General features: G+C 39.5%; 1 protein-coding gene across 1 annotated transcript in view; it reads left to right on the top strand.

Moving 5' to 3' along the window:
• The window catches only part of Pdxdc1 (pyridoxal dependent decarboxylase domain containing 1), an 80,931-nt gene that overhangs the window by 28,980 nt on the left and 31,159 nt on the right, over positions 1-20,792 (top strand). Inside the window, exons 8-13 of the mRNA XM_032912810.1 lie at positions 118-196; positions 13,597-13,681; positions 14,537-14,585; positions 14,736-14,837; positions 16,185-16,310; positions 19,129-19,179. Coding sequence (XP_032768701.1) covers positions 118-196; positions 13,597-13,681; positions 14,537-14,585; positions 14,736-14,837; positions 16,185-16,310; positions 19,129-19,179 — 492 coding nt within the window. The remainder of the gene's footprint in view (positions 1-117; positions 197-13,596; positions 13,682-14,536; positions 14,586-14,735; positions 14,838-16,184; positions 16,311-19,128; positions 19,180-20,792) is intronic.

Here is a 20,792-nt window from a genome sequence, read left to right on the forward strand (position 1 = left end):
CTAGTAAACATGTGTACACTCATTTATGTGTATACACACACACACAGTCATAATTTTTCAATGTATACCTTTTATACTGGTTGTTTCATATTTCTGTGGTTTGTTTGTTGGTCATAGGACGTTGCCTTTCTTGAGAAACTGATCAAAGATGACGTAGAAAGAGGAAGACTGCCCTTGCTGCTTGTTGCAAATGCTGGTAGGTATCATAATCTAGTACGTACAAGGACACTAAGTACTTGATCTACGAGACAAGGTCTTGTTTGTCTTGTTTTGTCAAGATTGGGGAGCAGGGTGTGGGGGTCTCAGTTTATAACCCAGGCTGGCCCATAGTAGTCCTCTTATCTTGGCCTTTAGAGTGCTGATGTTAAAGAAATGAGACACCATGCCCTATCAAAGTGAGGTACTCCTGGTTTTTGTTTCTTCGTTTTATTGATTAGTTTTTGAGACAGAGTTTCTCTGTGTAGCCTTGGCTGTCCTGGAACTCAGATTTGTAGACCAGGCTGGCCTCTCAACTCAAGGTGAGGTGCTCTTAAGGTAACTAAAGAAAAGCTCCTGGAGCTAATTTGTGAACCTAATGAAGTTTCTAGATTTCTATCTAGCAGCCAACAAATAGAAATCTAATTTAAGGCCAACAAGGTGGCTCAGAAGATAAAGATGCTTGCTACCAGATTGAATGGCCTGGTTCCATTTCATGATAAAAAGAGAGAACAGAATCCTACAAGTTGTCCTCTGCCTTCCAGTTACACTCTGTTGTATGTAGACCCACATGTACATAATAAATGTAATAAGTAACAAATTGAATTTACAATGTCTTCTATGATAGCATCATAAAGTATGAAAATAGGCCAGGCAGTGGTATTCTATGCCTTTAATCCCAGCATCTGGGAGGCAGAAGCAGGTAGATCTCTGTGAGTTCAAGAGCCTGGTCTACAGAGCAAGTTCCAGAATAGCCAAGGCAGCATAGAGAAACCCTATCTAAAAATAAGAAACCAAACCAAAACATGAATATGGGGCAAGATGGCATAGCAGGTAAAGGTGCTTACTGCCTGATGATAAATACCTGACAATCATAATTCAATTTCCTATACTCATATAAAGGTAAAAAGAAAAAATCAACTGGACAAAGTTATCCTCTGACTTCTACATTGGGGCCATGGCATGTATGCACACATACATCTCACATGCTTATTATAGACAGCCTAATAAATTAAGAATACTTAATGAATAAATTTAACAAATATATATATGTATATATATGTGTGTATATATATACATACATATATATGTATGTATATATATATATATATATATATATAATATTGATGCACTGAGAAGTACACAGTGTATTCCTGAAAGAAGTTTAAGAAGGCCCAATTGTGCTGTAGCATGCATGTTAGAGACTTGATGTCACTAAGTCATTTCTCCCTAAACAAGCCCTGTCATAATCTCTGCATAATGAGTTCCAGGCCAGACAAGGCTACTCAGCAACATCTTATCTCAAAACAAACAAAACAAAACAAAAAGGTGGCTTATACCTTTAATCCAACACTAGCGGTGCAGAGACAGGTGGATCTCTGTACATTTAAAGCCAGCCTAGTCTACACAGCAAGTTCCAGGACAGCCAGAGCTATATAATAGATTCTACCTCAAACAAACAAAAGTAAAAGCCCTATTAAGAAGTGAAAAGCAGGCCTTTGCAAAGAGGAACTCCAGCCAACAACATATTCACCACTAATCCTGTGGGGGAAAGAGCTGGATCCTTAGAAATGCAGACACTCCTGAGAATCCAGAGTCCACAAATAACTTTCTGCCCACATTCCTGACCCAAGAGGAAATTGCCTAGTGCCATCTGTGCCTCCTAAGCACAGGGACCTAGGAGCAGTCAGGGGCAGGACTCTTCCGGTTTCTGCCTGTGCCAAGAGCTGAAAGCCAGTCCCTAGGAGGCCTACACACCTGATAGCAAAGCTCTCTGATCCCAGATTCTGCTGAAAAAAAAAAAAAACAAGTCTACAGCAGTGCTGATACACAGGCCTACAGGAGGGCCAAGCCACTTTCAGAGTCAGCAAGACAAGCCAACACCAGAGACAACCTGATGGTGAGAGGCAAGCACAAGAACCTAAGCAACAGAGATTAAGAGTAATTGGCATCATCAGAGTCCAGTTCTTCCACCAAAGCAAATACTGGATGTCTAAACACACCGGAAAAGCAAGATTTAGGTTTAAAATCACATTTTATGATGATGATGGAGGATTTTAAGAAGGACATAAATAACTCCCTTAAAGAAATACAGGACAACACAAGTAAACAAATAGAAGCTCTTGAAGAGGAAACACAAAAATCCCTTAAAGAATCCCTTAAAGAATTACAGGAAAACAAAACCAAACAGGTAAAGGAAATGGACAAAATCAAGGTTTAAAATGGAAATAGAAACAATAAAGAAAGCACAAAGACAGACAACCCTGGAGATAGAAAACCTAGGAAAGAGATCAGGAGTTCTAGATGAAAGCATCACCAACAGAATACAAGAGATAGAAGAGAGAATGTCAGGAGCAGAAAATGCCATAGAAAACATCGACACAACCATCAAAGATAACGTAAAATGCAAAAAGCTCCTAGCACAAAACATCCAGGAAATCCAGGACAAAATGAGAAGATCAAACCTAAGGATAATAGGTATAGAAGAGAGTGAAGACTTACAACTCAAAGGGCCAGTAAATATCTTCAACAAAATCATAGAAGAAAATTTCCCTAACCGAAAAAAAGAGATGCCCATAAACATACAAGAAGCATACAGACCTCCAAATAGATTGGACAACAAAAGAAATTCCTCCTTTCACATTATAGTCAAAACACCAAATGCACAAAACAAAGAAAGAATATTAAAAGCAGTAAGGGAAAAAGGTCAAGTGACATATAAAGGCAGACCTATCAGAATTACACCAGACTTCTCACTAGAGACTATGAAAGCCAGAAGATCCTGGGCAGATGTCATACAGACCCTAAGAGAACACAAATGCCAGCCCAAGCTATTATAGCCAGCAAAACTCTCAGTTAACGTAGATGGAGAAACCAAGATATACCGTGACAAAACCAAATTTACACAATATCTTTCCACAAATCCAGCCCTACAAAGGATAACAGATGGAAAACTCCAGCACAAGGAGGGAAAGTACAACCTAGAAAAAGCAAAACTGTAATCTTGCAGCAACACCAAAAAAAAAGAGAGACACACAAACATAAATCCACCTCTAACAAAGAAAATAACAGGAAGCAACCATCACTATTCCTTAATATCTCTTAACATCAATGGACTCAATTCCCCAATAAAAAGACATACTGGATATATAAAGAGGACCCAGCATTTTGCTGCATGCAGGGAACACACCTCAGAGACAAAGACAGACACTACCTCAGAGTAAAAGGCTGGAAAACAACTTTCCAAACAAATGGTCCAAAATCAGCCATTCTAATATTGAATAAAATCAACTTTCAACCAAAAGTCATCAAAAAAGATAAGGAAGGACACTTCATGTCGATCAGAGGAGAAATCCACAGTGTTGAACTCTCAATCCTAAATATCTATGCTCCTAATGCAAGGGCACATCATTGATAAAAGAAATCTTACTAAAGCTCAAATCACACATTGCACCTCACACAATAATAGTAGGAGATTTCAACACCCCACTCTCATCAGTAGACAGAACATGGAAACAGAAATTAAGCAGAGACATAGAGAAAATCACAGAAGTTATAAACCAAATGGAATTAACAGATATTTATAGACCATTTCATCCTAAAACAAAAGAATATACCTTCTTCTCAGCACTTCATGGTACCCTCTCCAAAATTGACCATATAATCAGTCACAAAACAGGCCTCGACAGATACAAGAAGATAGAAATAATCTCATGCATCCTATCATATCACCACAGACTAAGTCTGGTCTTAATAACAACAAAAACGACAGAAAGCTCACATATACATGGAAGTTGAACAACACTCTACTCAATGATAACTTGTTCAAGGAAGAAATAAAGAAATTGAAGACATTTTAGAATTTAATGGAAAGGAAGGCACAATATACCCAAACTTATGGGGCACTACGAAAGCAGTGCTAAGAGGAAGAAAACTCATAGCTCTGAGTGCCTCCAAAAAGAAACAGGAGAGAGCATACCTTAGCAGCTTGACAGCACACCTAAAAGTTCTAGAACAAAAAGAAACAAATACACCCAGGAGAAGTAGAAGGCACAAAATAATCAAAAACAGGGCTGAAATCAACCAAGTAGAAACAAAGAGGACTATACAAAGAATTAACAAAGCCAGGAGGTGGTCCTTTGAGAAAGTCAACAAGATAGATAAACTGTTAGCCAGACTAACCAGACAGCACGGAGAGTGTATCCAAATTAATAAAATCAGAAATGAAAAGGGAGACATAACAACAGAATCTGAGAAAATTTAAAAAATCCCCATATCCTACTACAAAAGCCAATATTCAACAAGACTGGAAAATCTGGAGGAAATGGACAATTTTCTAGACAAATACCAGGTAGCAAAGTTAAATCAGGAAAAAATAAACCATTTAAACAACCCCATAGCTCCTAAAGAAATAGAAGCAGTCATTAAAAGTCTCCCAACCAAAAAGAGCCCAGGACCAGATGGGTTTAGTGCAGAATTCTATCAGACCTTCATAGAAGACCTCATACCAATATTATCCAAACTATTCCACAAAATAGAAACAAACGGAGCAGTACCCAAGTCCTTTTATAAAGCCACAATCACGCTTATACCTAAACCACACAAAGACCCAACAGAGAACTAGAACTTCAGACCAATTTCTCTCATGAATATGGATGGAAAAATACTCAATAAAATTCTTACAAACCGAATCCAAGAACATATCAAAACTATCATCCATCATGATCAAGTAATCTTCAGTCCAGGGATGGTTAAATATACGCAAATCTGTCAACGTAATGCATCATATAAACAAACTCAAAGAAAAAAAAAACCACATGATCTTTTCATTAGATGCTGAGAAAGCATTTGACAAAATTTGATAAAAGTCCTGGAAAGAATAGGAATTCAAGGCCCATGCCTAAATATAGTAAAAGCCATATACAACAAACCAATAGCTAACATTAAACTAAATGGAGAGAAACTTGAAGCAATCCCACTAAAATCAGGGACTAGACAAGGCTGCCCACGTTCTCCCTACACATAGTACTCGAAGTGCTAGCCAGAACAATCAGACAACAAAAGGAGGTCAAAGGGATACAAATTGGAAAGGAAGAAGTCAAAATACCACTATTTGCAGATGATATGATAGTGTACTTAAGTGACTCCAAAAGTTTCACCAGAGAACTACTAAGCCTGATAAACAACTTCAGCAAAGTGCCTGGGTATAAAATTAACTCAAACAAATCAGTAGCCTTCCTCTTCTCTAAGTGTAAACAGGCTGAGAAAGAAATTACGGAAATGACACCCTTCATAATCGTCACAAATAATATAAAATACCTCAGTGTGACTCTAACCGAGCAAGTGAAAGATCTGTATGACAGGAACTTCAAGTCTCTGAAGAAAGAAATTGAAGAAGATCTCAGAAGATGGAAAGACCTCCCATTGTCATGGATTCGTATGATTAATATAGTAAAAATGGCCACTTTGCCAAAAGCAAGCTACAGATTCAATGCAATCCCCATCAAAATTCCAACACAATTCTTCATAGAGTTAGAAAGAGCAATTTGCAAATTGGTGTGGAATAACAAAAAAGCCAGGTTAATGAAAATTATATTTTACAACAAAAGAACTTCTAGGGGAATCACCATCCCAGACCTTAAGCAGTATTACAGAGCAATAGAGATAAAAACTGTATGGTATTGGTATAGAGACAGGCAGGTAGATTAGTGGAATAAAATTGAAGATCCAGAAATGAACCCATACACCTATGGTCACTTGACATTTGACAAAGGAGCCAAAACCATCCAATGGAAAAAGGTAGCATTTTCAGCAAATTGTGCTGGTTCAACTGGGGGTCAACATGTAGAAGAATGCCGACCGATCCATGCTTACCACCCTGTACAAAGCTTAAGTCTAAGTCGATCAAGGACCTCCACATCAAACTGGATACACACAAATTAATAGAAGAAAAAGTGGAAAAGAGTCTTGATCATATGGGCACTGGGAAAAATTTCCTGAACAAAACACCAATGGCTTATGCTCTAAGATCAAGAATCAACAAATGGGACCTCATAAAACCTCATAAAACTACAAACTTCTGTAAGGCAAAGGACACTGTCATTAGGACAAAATGGCCACCAACAGATTGGGAAAAGATCTTTACCTATCCTATATCTGATAGGGGGCTAATATGCAATATGTACAAAGTACTCAAGAAGTTAGACTGCAGAGAGCCAAATAACCCTATTAAAAAAGGGGCACAGAGTTAAACAAAGAATTCTTCTCTGAGGAATGTCAAATGGCTGAGAAGCACCTAAAGAAATGCTCAACATCACTAGTCATCAGGGAAATGCAAATCAAAACAACTCTGAGATTCTACCTTACACCAGTCAGAATGGCTAAGATAAAATACTCAGGTGACAACAGATGCTGGTCAGGATGTGGAGAAAGGAACACTCCTCCATTTTTGGTGGGATTGCAAACTGGTGCAACCAGTCTGGAGGTTCCTCAGAAAATTGGACATTGCACTACCTGAGGACCCAGCTATACTTCTCCTGGGCACATACCCAAAAGATGCCCCAACATATAAAAAAGACACGTGCTCCGCTATGTTCATAGCAGCCTCATTTATAATAGCCAGAAGTTGGAAAGAACCCAGATGCCCTTCAACAGAGGAATGGATTAAAAAAATGTGGTGTATCTACACAATGGAGTACTACTCAGAGACCAAAAACAATGACTTCATGAAATTCATGGGCCAATGCATTGAACTAGAAAATATTATCCTGAGTGAGGTAACTCAATCACAGAAAAACACAAATGGTATACATTCACTGAGAAGTGGATATTAGCTCAAATTACCCAAGATGCCATCCACAGACCACATGAAGCTCAAAAAGAAGGATGACCAAAATGTAGATGCTTCAGTCCTTTTTAAAAAGGGGAGTAAAAATATTCATAGCAGGGGATATGGAGGCAAAGTTTGGAGCAGAGACTGAAGGAACAGACATTCAGGGCCTGCCCCACCTGTGGCCCATACAGACAGACGTGTGTGTGTGTGTGTGTGTGTGTGTGTGTGTATGTACACATATATATGTATGTGTGTGTATATATATGTGTGTATACATACATAAATATATATGTATATACACATAAGCATATATATATATATATATACACACACACACACACACACACACACACACACACACACACACACATACATCTCACCACAAAACTAGATAACCTAAAAGTGCATGCTGACAGGAACGGATATAGATTGCTCCTGAGAGGCACAGCCAGAGCATGTCAAATACAGAGGCAAATGCTAGCAGCAAACCATTGAATTGAGAATGGGACCCCTGTTGGAGGAATTAGAGAAAGGATTGAAAGAGCTGAAGGGGCTTGCAACCCCGTAAGAACAACAATGGCAATAAACCAGAGCTGGACTTAACCACTACCCAAAGACTATACATGGAATGACCCTGGGCTCCAACTGCATAGGTAGTAGAGGATGGCCTTTTGGGGCAACAGTGGAAGGAAAAGCCCTTGATCCTGCCAAGGTTGAACCCCCAATGTAAGGAAATATCGGAGGAGGGGGGAAGAAAGAGGGGATGGATCAGGGGAGGAACACCCTTATAGAAGAAGGGGAATGGGAGGGGATAGGAGGCTTATGGACAGGAAACTAGCAAAGGGAATATCATTTGAAATATAAATAAAGAAATATCCAATTTTAAAAAAGTGACAAAAGTAAATTTGCAGAAAAATGAAATAAAAACTACATAAAAATAAAGTGAAACTAGCAAAAAAAAAAAAAAATTCACCACTATACAGTGGTTTGAAAGCAAGTCTCCAGAATGTTCCATCTAAAACATAAGTCACAAAATTTGCAATTATATGTAGTTTTTAAGCTATCTGTGATAAGGAATGCAGAATTCATTCTTCATTGATGTTGGTATAAACATGGTTGTAATGAGTAATCCCTTCACAATTATTTATTGAAGCTATTGGATTTTGTTATTTGGGTTTTTACATTGTTTTATTTTTGTTAATATGTTACTTCTAAGCTACTTCAATAGCTACATGAAATACTACATGAAAAAAAATGAAAAGGAGGCTGGAGATATGACTCAGTGGTTAAGAGCACTGACTGCTCTTCCAGAGGTCCTGAGTTCATTTCCCAGCAACCACATGGTGGTCATAGTCATCTGTGATGGGATCTGATGCCCTCTTCTGGTGTGTCTGAAGATAGCTACAGTGTGCTCATACCTAAAATAAATAAATCAAAATCCAAGAATAATAATCACTGCTAAATCTTGGTATATATAGCTGGGGCTTTTTAAAAAAAGTGAAAAGCTAGTGGTAGGCTGGGAAAAATATTTGCAAAACTTTTTTCTGGCAAATTATATTTAAAATATATAGTAACATTCTGTTTCAATTCAGTGATTAAGGTGACAGACAGCTTTAAAATGAATAGCATTTGGATGGATAATTTACCACATGGGTATATAAATGCTTTACATATGTTTAACGTTATTACCATTAGAACCATACAATTTGACTCCATATGATGATATACACTTAGATAATCCCAGCACTTCAGAGGCTAATTCCTGAGGACCAACAGTGTAGGTCAGTCTGCTGTAAATGGAGAAACAAAGTGAGGTCTGGGATGTAGTTCAGTTGATAGAGTACACATGTAGTATATACAAAGCTCTAAGTTCGATCGTTAAGTTTAAATGAAGCAAATGTGGATAGCACATGTCAGTGAGTCCAACAGTCAGGATATATGGACAAGAAGTTTGAAGTTCAAGATTGTCTTAAGGTGAATAGTGAGTTCAGGGTCAGGCAGTGTTAAAAATATAAAATAATAAAGTACAACCACAATGAGAGCTCAAGATCTAGTGCCGTCTTTGTCTGCTATGCCTAAGACCCTGGCTCTAGTCCCACTCTTAAGGAAAAAGGTGCCTAATCCTTACAGGGGCACAACAACTACATACGTTCTACCCCAGATAGGGATCTCACTACAGACCAAAGTACAAATGCCACTAAAGTCAAATTTGGTGAACCAGTGAATTTTATTGGGGTTAACTTAAAGGAGCAGAAATGGCTCAAAGACAGCTGCAGTACCAAAGCCCACCTCAGCATGGTGACACAGTGCTGGTGACCTGGAGCACACTGCACAGCTTGCAAACAGCTCGGTAGGTTGGAGTTGCTAGGGTCTGGGAATCACTCAGAGATTTACCATGACAGTGGATACATTTTAATAAGAAGAGGCTTTATTAAATACTGCTATCATGGCACCAGGAGTGTAACTGAGAGCACTCCCAAGATGTAGCAGCTAGCCATATCAGCCCAGGGCTTATAAAGGCAAAACCCACAAGATTACATGTATTCTGCCAATGTGTGTGTGTGTGTGTGTGTGTGTGTGGTGTCTTATTTTAACATTTATCTTACAGTTATCCTAGTCATCTTTTTTTAGCAGAGTAAGCGAGTTTGCTTACAAAAGCAGAAATAGCAGTTAGCCTTATGACCTATTATTTTGCAAGAACAGCAAATTTTACAAGCTCTATCATTTTTTTTTTATTATTAACTTGAGTATTTCTTATATACATTTCGAGTGTTATTCCCTTTCCCGGTTTCCGGGCAAACATCCCCCTCCCCCCTCCGCTTCCTTATGGGTGTCCCCTCCCAACCCCCCCCCCATTGCTGCCCTCTCCCCAACAGTCTAGTTCACTAGGGGTTCAGTCTTAGCAGGACCCAGGGCTTCCCTTCCACTGGTGCTCTTACTAGGATATTCATTGCAACCCACGAGGTCAGAGTCCAGGGTCAGTCCATGTATAGTCTTTGGGTAGTGGACAAGCTCTATCATTTAAGACTAGTTTTCAACAGCTGGGGGATAAAAGGGTGTGAGCTGCTAGAGTACAGCCTGTGGAAACTAGGGACTTACATGTTAGAGGCATTTTTACCTTTTGGTTTCAAGCATAGTAAGTCTAAACTTTAAATATAATTTTAATCGTCACAGGACTGTTTTTTCCAGATTTCTCTGTTGGGATAAACCTCTTCCAAGCAGCCTCACTGGTCTCAGAGTTGCCTTTGCTGATTTGCTTGTCTAAATCTTCTTTGTAGCTTGACTCTGCTCTTCTTAGAGAGACTCTTAGCTTTTATTTAACTCTGGCAGAGAAGGGCCTAGTGAATCTGGTCAGTTTCAGGGACTTCCTGAAGCTCTTTTGAGTTGTTTACCTTTTTGCTTAAGGAACTTCCCTAAAGGATGGAGTGTTCCTCAGAGGAAACTGTTACACAATATTGGGATACAAAATGTTGCAGCCATTTAGTAAACTTGAACAGTTCCTCAGAGAGCCAAATGCAAATCCTGTAGTCCACTCATCCCAGTACTGTAGTTTATCAAGGAGGAATGAAACAATCTCCACCCAAAGATTTCTATGCATGTGTTTGTTCATTGATGAAATAACTTGAGTGTTCTTCATGTGGTGAACAGATGAGCAAATTAGGGCATTTGCCTACAATAGAACACTAATCAGTAAGTACAAAGAAGTGCTGGCACCCACTTCAGTGTGGAGGAGTTTCAAAGTCATGATGATGTACAAAGAATTGCATATGGTGCATTGGCTTGACACCCTAGGACAGACAAGACTTGAGTGGCAGGAACAGGTAAAAGGTGATTGGGTCATGAATTAGGGAAGAGAGTAGCTACAGTGAAGATGGAGAGTTTTTAAGGTAATAGAATAAGTATTGATTTGTGACATTAGTTACACACTGTACACATGTATCAGCACTCATTGAATTATATACTTATGTGAATGGGGGTTTTTGAAGGTAAATTATATTTTAATGAAGCTGTTGTCTACAAAAGGAGAACAGTTGCTTCTTGCCTGACTCACCTTACTATATGTTTATTCAGTCACTTGATAGACTTAGAAATTACATTTAGCTTGTAACTTAAGCGACCTCCCACTGTGACCTATATCTATTCCCTGAATACATGCCTCAGAAACAGACGCTGCCAGAAAGTATGAAATTACTCTGATAGTGATCCAGTCATTAAACACAGCCCTGTACTTTCATCTGGATAGAAGTAGTACAGTCAAGTGCTACTTAATTCCGTAACCTAACTGTGTAGAGTACATACCTGGAATCCCAGCTGTTGAGGCAGAGGCAAGCAGATCTCTGTAATATTGAGTCTTGCTTGGTCTATGTAGCAAGTATTAGGATAGTCAGGGCTATAGAGATCCTGTCTCAAAAAAAAAATCAAAAAATTTTTTAATTAAGGTATTTTTTAAGGTTTGGGATATGTCAAGCATTGTGTGAGTTTGAGGTCAGCTTGATATACATTCTAAGTTCATAGTCAGACCCTGTGTGTATGTGGGGGTGGGGGTGCCTGTAGTGTCCTTCCTTGGGTACACTCTACTTTGTTTGATTTAGAGCGGGTCTCTTACTGGCCTTGCCAGGTAATGCTAGGCTGCCTGGCTGGCAGGGCCCAAGGGTCTTGCCTATCTGCTTCCTACTGGGATTGCTATGTGCTGCCATCATGCCTGGCTTTTTAACATGAGTTCTGGGGATTGAACTTAGGTTTTCATGCTTGTGGGACAAGCATTTTGCCTAATCACCTTCCCAGACCTCATCCCCTTTTGAGACAAAAGTCTCATGTATCTCATGATGACCTTGAAACTTTCGGTCTTAGTGCTAGGATTACAAGCATGTACCATCATGCCTATTTTATGTGGTTCTGAGTGATAGCTTTTTTCTCCCCTGGTGATGAAGATATAGGCCTGATTAAACCAGATTAAAAGAAGATAAAGGCAGGTTTATTAGGAGGCAGTTCTTATGTGGCTTTATAAATCTCAGAGGTGGAGGTCAGTGAAGTCACATATCTAGGCTAAAGCAAGGGGGTTTTATAGAGCTTAAGCAAGGCGGGATGGTGTGCCAGCTAGGAGCTGGGATTGTGTCTGTACATGGTCAAACACTGAACCCTTGGGTATGTTGCCAGAAACTCAGAGTTAGAGTAATGACATATCAGCCAAGTGTTTTCTCTGAGGGTTAGGGAAAGTGTTTTTGTGTGGGGGAAGGGTTGGAGAAAGGCGGGCAGATGGGGTTTTATAGCGTGTGTGGGGGATGAGCAGGCATTCCAGAGTAACAGTGGCCATCTAGCGTCTCCCTATATGCTAGGCAAACACTCTAATAAGGCACACTGCCAACCTACATAACCTTTTTTTAAAATTGTGTCTGTTCAGGCCATGGTGAGGATGTAGAAGTTTTTACTAGTTGAGATTTTGTTAACTGAAAATTTAGGGTATTTGGAGGAAATACATGACTGTGTTTTACTTAAGTTGAAAAAAGATGTCTCCAGTAAAGTCTCTAGTGCAAATTAGTAAGGGATGAGTTCCAAGACTTTGACATATTTAAGTAGTCTTCTTTTTTTAAAAAAAATTATTTAATTTTATTCTATGGTCCAGATTTTATCCCCCTTCCTGTCCGTCCTCTGACTGTTCCACATTCCATACCGCCTCCCCCCACTCCCACCCCCCCCAATCTCCACGAAGATGTCCCCACCCCACCAGACCTCCCACTCGCTGGGGCTCCAGTCTCTTAAGGATTAGAAGCATCTTTTCTGACTGAGTCCAGACCCTGGAGTTCTCTGCCATATTTGTGTTAGGGGCCTCATATCAGCTGGTGTATGCTACCTGGTTGATGGCCCAGTGTCTGGGAGATCTCAGGGGTCCAGGTTAGTTGAGACTGCTGGTCTTCTTATAGGGTTGCCCTCCTCCTCAGCTTCTGCCAGCCTTTCCTTAATTCGCACGGGGGTCAGCAGTTTTTGTCCATTGGTTGGGTTAAGTAGTCTTCAAATTATATGTTTTATGATAGCAACCTGTAAGGTAAAAACACAAATTCATGTTACATATTCTTTTTATAAAGGTGATACCTAAATCAAAAAGCTCAGGATGTGGAGATAAAAAACAGTGAGAAAAGATATCTTAAGCAAATGTTGACCAAAAAAAAAAAAAAAAAAAAAAAAGTTGACAAAATGACCTAAAGTAGTAAGTATAAAATAGTTCATATTGACAAGACATAATCTGAAAGGGAAAAGTTTCAAATGTTTATAGACAAAATTTTGAGGTTTCTATAGAGTGCTAATAAAATGTAGGCATGGATCTACAGTCCGACAGTCTTAATGGCAGTGTGTGGAAAGTCAGTATGTGGTTTCAGTGTAAAATTAGGCACTTAGACAAGAGGAGACACAGTCTTCAAAACTTACACAAATCAACTAGCAAGTGTTGATTAAGTCAACCCACAAGGAGATATGCTGCTGCTTCCATCCTGTTGAAATGCTGTGTATGAAAGCTCCCTCGCTGTAAAGGTTCAGATGGGGTTGCTTTCAATGCCTCTGCTTATTTTATTTAGGAACTGCAGCAGTCGGACACACAGACAAGATTGGACGTCTGAAGGAACTCTGTGAGCAGTATGGCATTTGGCTTCATGTGGAAGGGTAAGTAGACAATAAAGTTGGTGAGTTCCATGTTGGTCCTCATGGAGAATGGACATCAGACCAACATTGAGTGGAGTTTATCATTAACAGTTTGGATTACAGATAACAAAATCATCCAAACTGGCTAAAGCAAAAGATTTTATTGCTTCGTATAACTGAAAAGACCATTGCTAGGAATGGCTTTAGACACATTGTCAACCAGATTTCCATAAGTTCCTCTCCACTTCCTTTCCTGATCCTGGTCACTTGGCTTGATTTCCTGTGTTTTGGCTCATGGAGAGACATTTCCTATTATGGTTAAAAAAAAAAAAAAAAAGTAACTGAAGAAATCCTAGCCCTCTTTCCAGCTTCATGTCCCATGAGTTCCTCTGATAGCTGAGGTCATTTGGACACTTCTGAAGTGGGTGAGTGAGTCCACCTGAGCTCATAGTTTGGTAAAGGTTATAGGGTGGTTTGATAGAAGGCCCCTGGAGTGCCTTTAGATAGAAGAGGAGCAGGTTCAGGGCAGCCAGATGCCCATGTCATCACATCATCCAACATAAAGGTCCTTTTATCTTCTATCCAAAAGAAGAACAACCATGAAAGGTACAGAATAATGTGGACATTGTCCTAAGCAAACAGGGACAGCCAGTAAAGCTCGTTTTTCTTAAAAGTGCATTTTGAAGCTTTCTATAACTCCAATCTTTGGCTTTAATAAGTGCTAATTAAACAAAAGGCATAGGTGAAGATATCCGTATGTCACCTTATGACAGCACAGTTTTTGTTTTTGTTTTTGTTTTTGTTTTGTAGAGTGCCTGCTTAGGGAACAAGTAACATTTCAATAATTGATACTTACACTGGTGCTTTTTCTTCCAGTGTGAATCTGGCAACATTGGCTCTAGGTTATGTCTCCTCGTCTGTGCTGGTATGTTGTTGGTTTATTGAATATTGGTGGTGGTAAGAAGGAGCTTAGTCTGTCCAGCTCATTCTGCTTTTCCATAGTTCTTATGGCTACAGGAGGGACGGTGTTTCATGTCATCTGGTTACCTAATGAACAAAGCTCTCTTTTTGGTAGGCTGCAACCAAATGCGATAGCATGACACTGACTCCTGGCCTGTGGCTAGGTTTGCCAGCTGTTCCTGCAGTGACACTCTACAAACATGACGATCCTGCCTTGGTGAGCTGACTGTCACTAGGGAATGAATGATATTTATAATTGCCTTCTGGGATAGACCTTAGAGAAAGAAAGGAATTTTTTTTTCTAAATTCTACTTTTGTTGCCTTTCTTAAATTACTTTTTTGGGGGCAAACGTATAAAATAATGGGTTTCAGTATGGCATTTTCATGCATGTATATTGTACCTTGCCCCTACCCTCCAGTACCACCTTTTTCTTCAAGTGGCCAAGTGGCACATACTAGTACTCCCAGCACTCAGAAGGCTAAGGCAGTGGAATCTCTAGTTTAAGGCCGTCTTGGACATAGTGAGACCCCGTCTCAGAAATAAAAACAAACAAGAGTCTAGATGCTTGAAGCTCTGTATCCCATTCTCAGCACACAAACTGGACGTGGTAGACTATGGCTGGTCTCCTAGCACTTAGGAGATGCAGCCAGGAGGATCAGGAGCTCCTAGGACACATTTGGGGGTCCTCGAGGGGTGACAAAATACTCTGATCACAACACACCTGTGGAGGTCTCTGTGAGAGCCTCTTCCTGCACGTTTCCCTGGGTTTCAGTGACCAGTCATGACCACCTTTGTCTGTTGAACCATTTCATTAACCCAGGATGCCATACTTTAACTCTTTACTTATGCCCTCCCTGTACTTCTCTATGTGTATGAAAGATTTTTTATGGCATTTTATGACGGATTTTCTTTCTTTTACTTGATTACTTAATGATGGTCATTTGTGAGTTTTTAGAGTCTTATAAGGTTTTTGTTAATAAACATCTTTTTACAAATCCAATTATTTTCAGAGATTAGGTTTCCAGAATTAGAATTATCATTTAAGACACTGACCCACATTTTCAGTACAGGTTGTAACAAAAAGTCTTATTGGTTTAAACTGTTAATTGTGGGTTTTTTTTGTTTTTTTTGGTTTTTTTGTTTTTTTGTTTTTCTATAGATGTGTTAGTGAAAGGTACGTGCAAAACAAAGTAAATATTCGATAGTTACTGCTTAAACAGTTGATATCTTGCTTAGTTGAAAATGGCCAGCTCTTTTAAAGATGCTCATAATAACCTGTCAAGGTGCTGCCTCCTAAACGGCTAAGAACTGTGTGTGGCTCTAGAACTTAGTCCATCTGCAATTTCACCTGGAGGAGCTCTGCCTCCCTCACTTTTGAATCCTCCGTGAACACAGCTAAATCTTTGAGCTGAGCTCATTCAGGGTACGAGTTTTGTAAGGCCAATCGATAGTGTAAGCCAAGTATCCAGCATGGATAGCATCTGACACGCTCTATGTGTAGTGGAGTAGCTAGCAGTGCGGACATGCCAGCAGCCCTGAGTGTACCTGTCTTGTCTTTTTTAGACACTAATTGCTGGCCTTACATCAAATAAGCCTGCAGACAAACTTCGAGCCCTGCCACTCTGGTTGTCTCTACAGTACTTGGGACTTGATGGCATTGTGGAGAGAATAAAGCATGCTTGTCAGCTGGTGAGTAGAAACATTAAAGGAGTTACAGAGACCTTCCGCTTACTTTCGATAATCCTCCATTCAGAATGAGGAAAGTCATAAGGTGACTTCCAGGAAAGAGACGGTACATAATCTTGCTCTAGACTGACTGGCCTCCAGGGAAAGGGAATATAGAAATTGAAAATTCAGTGTATCCCGCACTTGGGAAGGCAGAGGTAGAGATCTCTAAATTGAGGCCAGCCTGTTCTACATGGTAAGTTCCAGGATAGCCAGGACTACATAGAGAGACACTGTCTCAAAATAAAAAGCCAAGCCAAATAAAATCAAGCAAAATATAAAAGGGGGAGGGATAAGGGGGGTTCAATGTGAGTGGCACAGGTTTTTTATTTATGTGTATTCGAAAATCCTACTGCATTACATACCCACCCATCTTTGTCTGTTTGTTTCATTGTTGTTGTTTACCTACCAATCCCATTTGTGCTGCCAGTATATTCTTAGGTATGTAGCCATCACGGAAACATGTTAGGCCTACTACAGTCAGGACCTTAAAGAATGGAAACTCCCTCTCTCGGCAGCTATCAGTTACCAGTAGCTGTGCACTCCGCTAAAGGGCATGGGTATTTTTTTTTTTTTAAGATTTATGAATATAAATAACCTGCATGTGTGCCTGGGTACCATGTGTATACCTGGTGTCCTAAGACCAAAAGAGGGAGCGGATCCCCTGGAACTGATAATAGATAGTTGTGAGCATAACTTGGGTGCTAGGAATTGAACCTAGGTCCTCTGGGAGTATAACCAGCCTTCTTAATTGCTGAGCCAGCTCTCCAGCTCCTAGGTGTGCAGATTTTTAATACAGTAGTTTGGATTTCCTATTTTTAAGGTTCTGGAGCAAATCTTTCTTTGTATTGGAGATATCCTGATTATTAAAACCATAAATTGTGTTGTAGGTTAATATTATCTGATTGGCTGCTATAACAAAATACTTTGGACTGGGTAATTTGGGAGTAACAAAAAAATATGTTGCTTACATTTGTAGATGTTCTAGCTTGAGGTCAGGATCTCAGTAGAGTCAGTGTTTGGTGAAGACCTTAATGGTACCATCTATGTATTCTTACCTGGGAACAGGGGAAGCAGTCCCTTCAACCTCCTCTTATAAGCATGTTCACAAATCCCTTCTAGTGAATTTTAGTAAATCCTTTAATCACTTCCAAAGGCTGAACCTATTAATATCATTGTTTAGGATACTAGGTTTCAACATAGGAATTTTGGACAGATACATATATTGAGAGACTTACATTTTAAAAACAAAAAACTGAAAAAAAAATCAAGCTAGGTATGGTAGCTAAGGCAGGAAGACCAAGCATTCAAGGTCAGCTTTAATAACAGAAAAAGAAAGATTGGGTTTGAGTATAATCATGCGTGACTATAATCCAGCTTTCATAAGTTAGGGGCAGGAAAGTCAGGAAGTTCAAGGCCAGCCTCCCTTCATAGGGAGTTTGAGAGGACATCCTAGACTACATGAGAAACTATCTTGGAAAAACAAGAGCCCTATTTGGTTAGTTTGAGCATTGATCCTATGTCAGTTTAAAAACATGATATCATTTTTTGATACCTTTGTTTTAACACCTGTGATATAGGATAATAATTCGGGTTGTTATAAAGACTTATTGAGTTTATGTTAAACTACTAATAGTGCCTGGTCATACAAGTTATTCATATATGTTTTAAAACCTTTGTTTTAAATGTATGCTTGGGCTTCAGTCATAGGTCAGTGGGAAGCACACACATAGCATGTACAAGGCCCCGGGTTCAGTCTCAGGATCCCAAGCAGTACTCTACTCTTTCTCTCCCCAGCCACGATAGTGACATCATCTTGTGTTATTTTTAAGGAAAATTAGTATTTGGTTCCTTTTTAATTAATTAAAAATTAAATTAATTTTAAGGAATGTTTATAAAAAGAATATATTTTTTAAAAGTATTGTCATTATGCTATTAGCTCATATCATGAATATCATGATCCTGTTTTTAGGAATTAAAGCTGTTTTATCATAACAACTTAGTCAAATTAGGGGAAGGTTTGAGCACTCGTGGGAGAGGTTCAGTTTCCCCTTGACTTTAGGAGAGCAAAAAATACCAAACCCTTGAAGTTACCACCGCTCTGGCATCTGCCTCAAACTCAAACTTGCAGCTCATCTCCAGTTCTCAAGAGGGTTTGCATGGCAGCCCGCTGTTCATTCATCATGCGTGAGACCTGTGAGACCACACGGGAAATTAGCGGCTGTGTAGTTCTGCATGTTCACTGCTGTACAGTCCATACTGTGACATACATTCCTAGTAAACGACAGCTGCCTCTTGTGCCCCTCTCTCCTTATCTCCTCTTTTCTTCATGAGTGGCAGCTGTTTAGCATCTATTCAATGACAAACACCATACAGCATTTTGTATTGTTTCATATGATGCCCACATTTCACTAGAATGCAGATTTCACAGATAGAACACATTTAAGTTAAGCATTCGTGAGCAAAGAATATCTGCTCTGAATATCATTTCCTCTACTCCCTGAGTTAGGGACTATGATGATTCTCACATCAGTGATGAGGGGTGTTGGATTAAAGCTGTGTAGTAGTAGTAATGGTGCCGTCCTCAGGAGCTGGCGTGCCTTGTGCCTGTACTTGCTAGCCCTGCAGGTGAGAGAATGAAAACTGTGCAGATACCACCAGGTTGCAGATGCTTTGCCTGAGTACTCATTTGCATATTACAAACTCTCATGAAATTTGCTAGTATATTATGTCAGTCTAGTAAGATTATATCCTTTTTTTGTTTTTTTGTTATTATTTTCAGAGTCAACGGCTGCAAGAGAGTTTGAAGAAAGTGGACCACATCAAAATCCTGGTGTAGTATATAATTTTCTCTACTTTTGAAATAAGTTTTTTAGCTCAGTAAGAAAATGGCTTTCCTCAGTGGTTTCCCTTGAGTTATGACCGTTCCAGTAAACAACAGTCTTTAAGAGGGATCACATAAGTGTTTATACAGTTATACAGTTAGCCTGAAATGAAGAAACATGAACTAAACAATGTTTAAATTTTAAATTCCTTTAATTTTATTACAGTCTAGAATTACACAAAGATCATATGTAAACCCCTGGCTTACCTTCCCAAGGTCACCCTTCCTTGGAGATGACTGTCTCAGAACAATCTGGGGTCCTTTCTGAAACCTGCTCAAAGTAGGATGAGAAGGAAGAGCAGACGCCCTGGGTCTTATCTTCTGGGATCTTTCTGTGTTGCTCCCTCAGGTGGGATTTAACAGGACTAAATATCAATCCGGGAAGGCAGCTTTTCACAGAATTTCAGGCGATGCGTAGGTCGTGTTTTCGTATAAGCGTGCTCACTGAGTGTGTCTGGGACGTTTGCAGAGAAGAGTGCAGTGGGCATTTTTCTACTTTGCAGGTTCTTTTCCCTTCCATCCTCTCAGCCCCATAACAGTAGATAGGAGAGGAAAAAAAAGTATAGAGGGGAAAGTAAAGAGCTCCCTGAATAAAATCAGGGGTCAAAAAGGGGGCAACTTATCTGTAGACTACTTCCTACAGACTAAGGGTGTTGAGTTCCTTGGGGCAAGTTTGATCTTTGCAGACAGGATACCTAATTTCTTTTTCTTCACTGCTCACAACACTGCTGCTTAACAGACAGCTACCAACAACAGCCAGCCAACACCACCTCCCTCCTCCCTACCTGCTGGGGCTCTAGTATTTATTTATATTATAACCTCTGAAAAGTCCTCAAATTCCAAATATCACACAACAGCAGAAAATTATCTGCAGCTGGCAAAATCACGCTCCTTGCTAGAGCACAAAGCTTCCATGAACAATCTGAAGTAGCCCCATATCCTACAGCTGGGATTAAAATAAAAACATATTCTTATAATATTGCTGTGGTTTTCGAAGAAACCAAAATTTCAATTGTCACTTCATTTTCTACTTTCTGTTTTAAGCTATTAATTATGCTGGGTGTGGTGGGATATTATAAACAAAGACATTCTCAATGTCTTTAATGTCTTCTTGTTTTTTTTGTGTAACAAACTACTTAACAAACAACTACCAACAGCAACCAACCAACAATCTGCAACACTCCCTGTCCTCCCAACTGTCAGGGTTCTAGCATTTATACACCCTCTAAAAAGTCCCCAGAACCCCAGATGTCACAGTCTCAGAAATGTATCTGCAGCTGGCAAATTCACACCCCTACTAGTCAGCTGGTGTGAATAGTCTTTCGTGGCCCCATATCCCACCCTTGAGATTAAAACTAAAGCATATTCTTATATTTCTGTGTTTTTTCAAAGGAACCAAGATTCCAGAATTGTCACTACACCAGAGTTTTTAGTTTAAAGTTTATTCTTGAGTTTACTCGAGGTTCAGATTAATGTAATCATTTTTGTTTAGAATATAGATAGGTTATTGGGTGGGAGTTCCAATGGGAGAGCCAGATACTCTAAGGGTATTGCATTCTGAA

This window comes from Rattus rattus, chromosome 9 (assembly GCF_011064425.1).
Source record: "Rattus rattus isolate New Zealand chromosome 9, Rrattus_CSIRO_v1, whole genome shotgun sequence".
NCBI classification, from domain to species: Eukaryota; Metazoa; Chordata; class Mammalia; order Rodentia; family Muridae; genus Rattus; species Rattus rattus.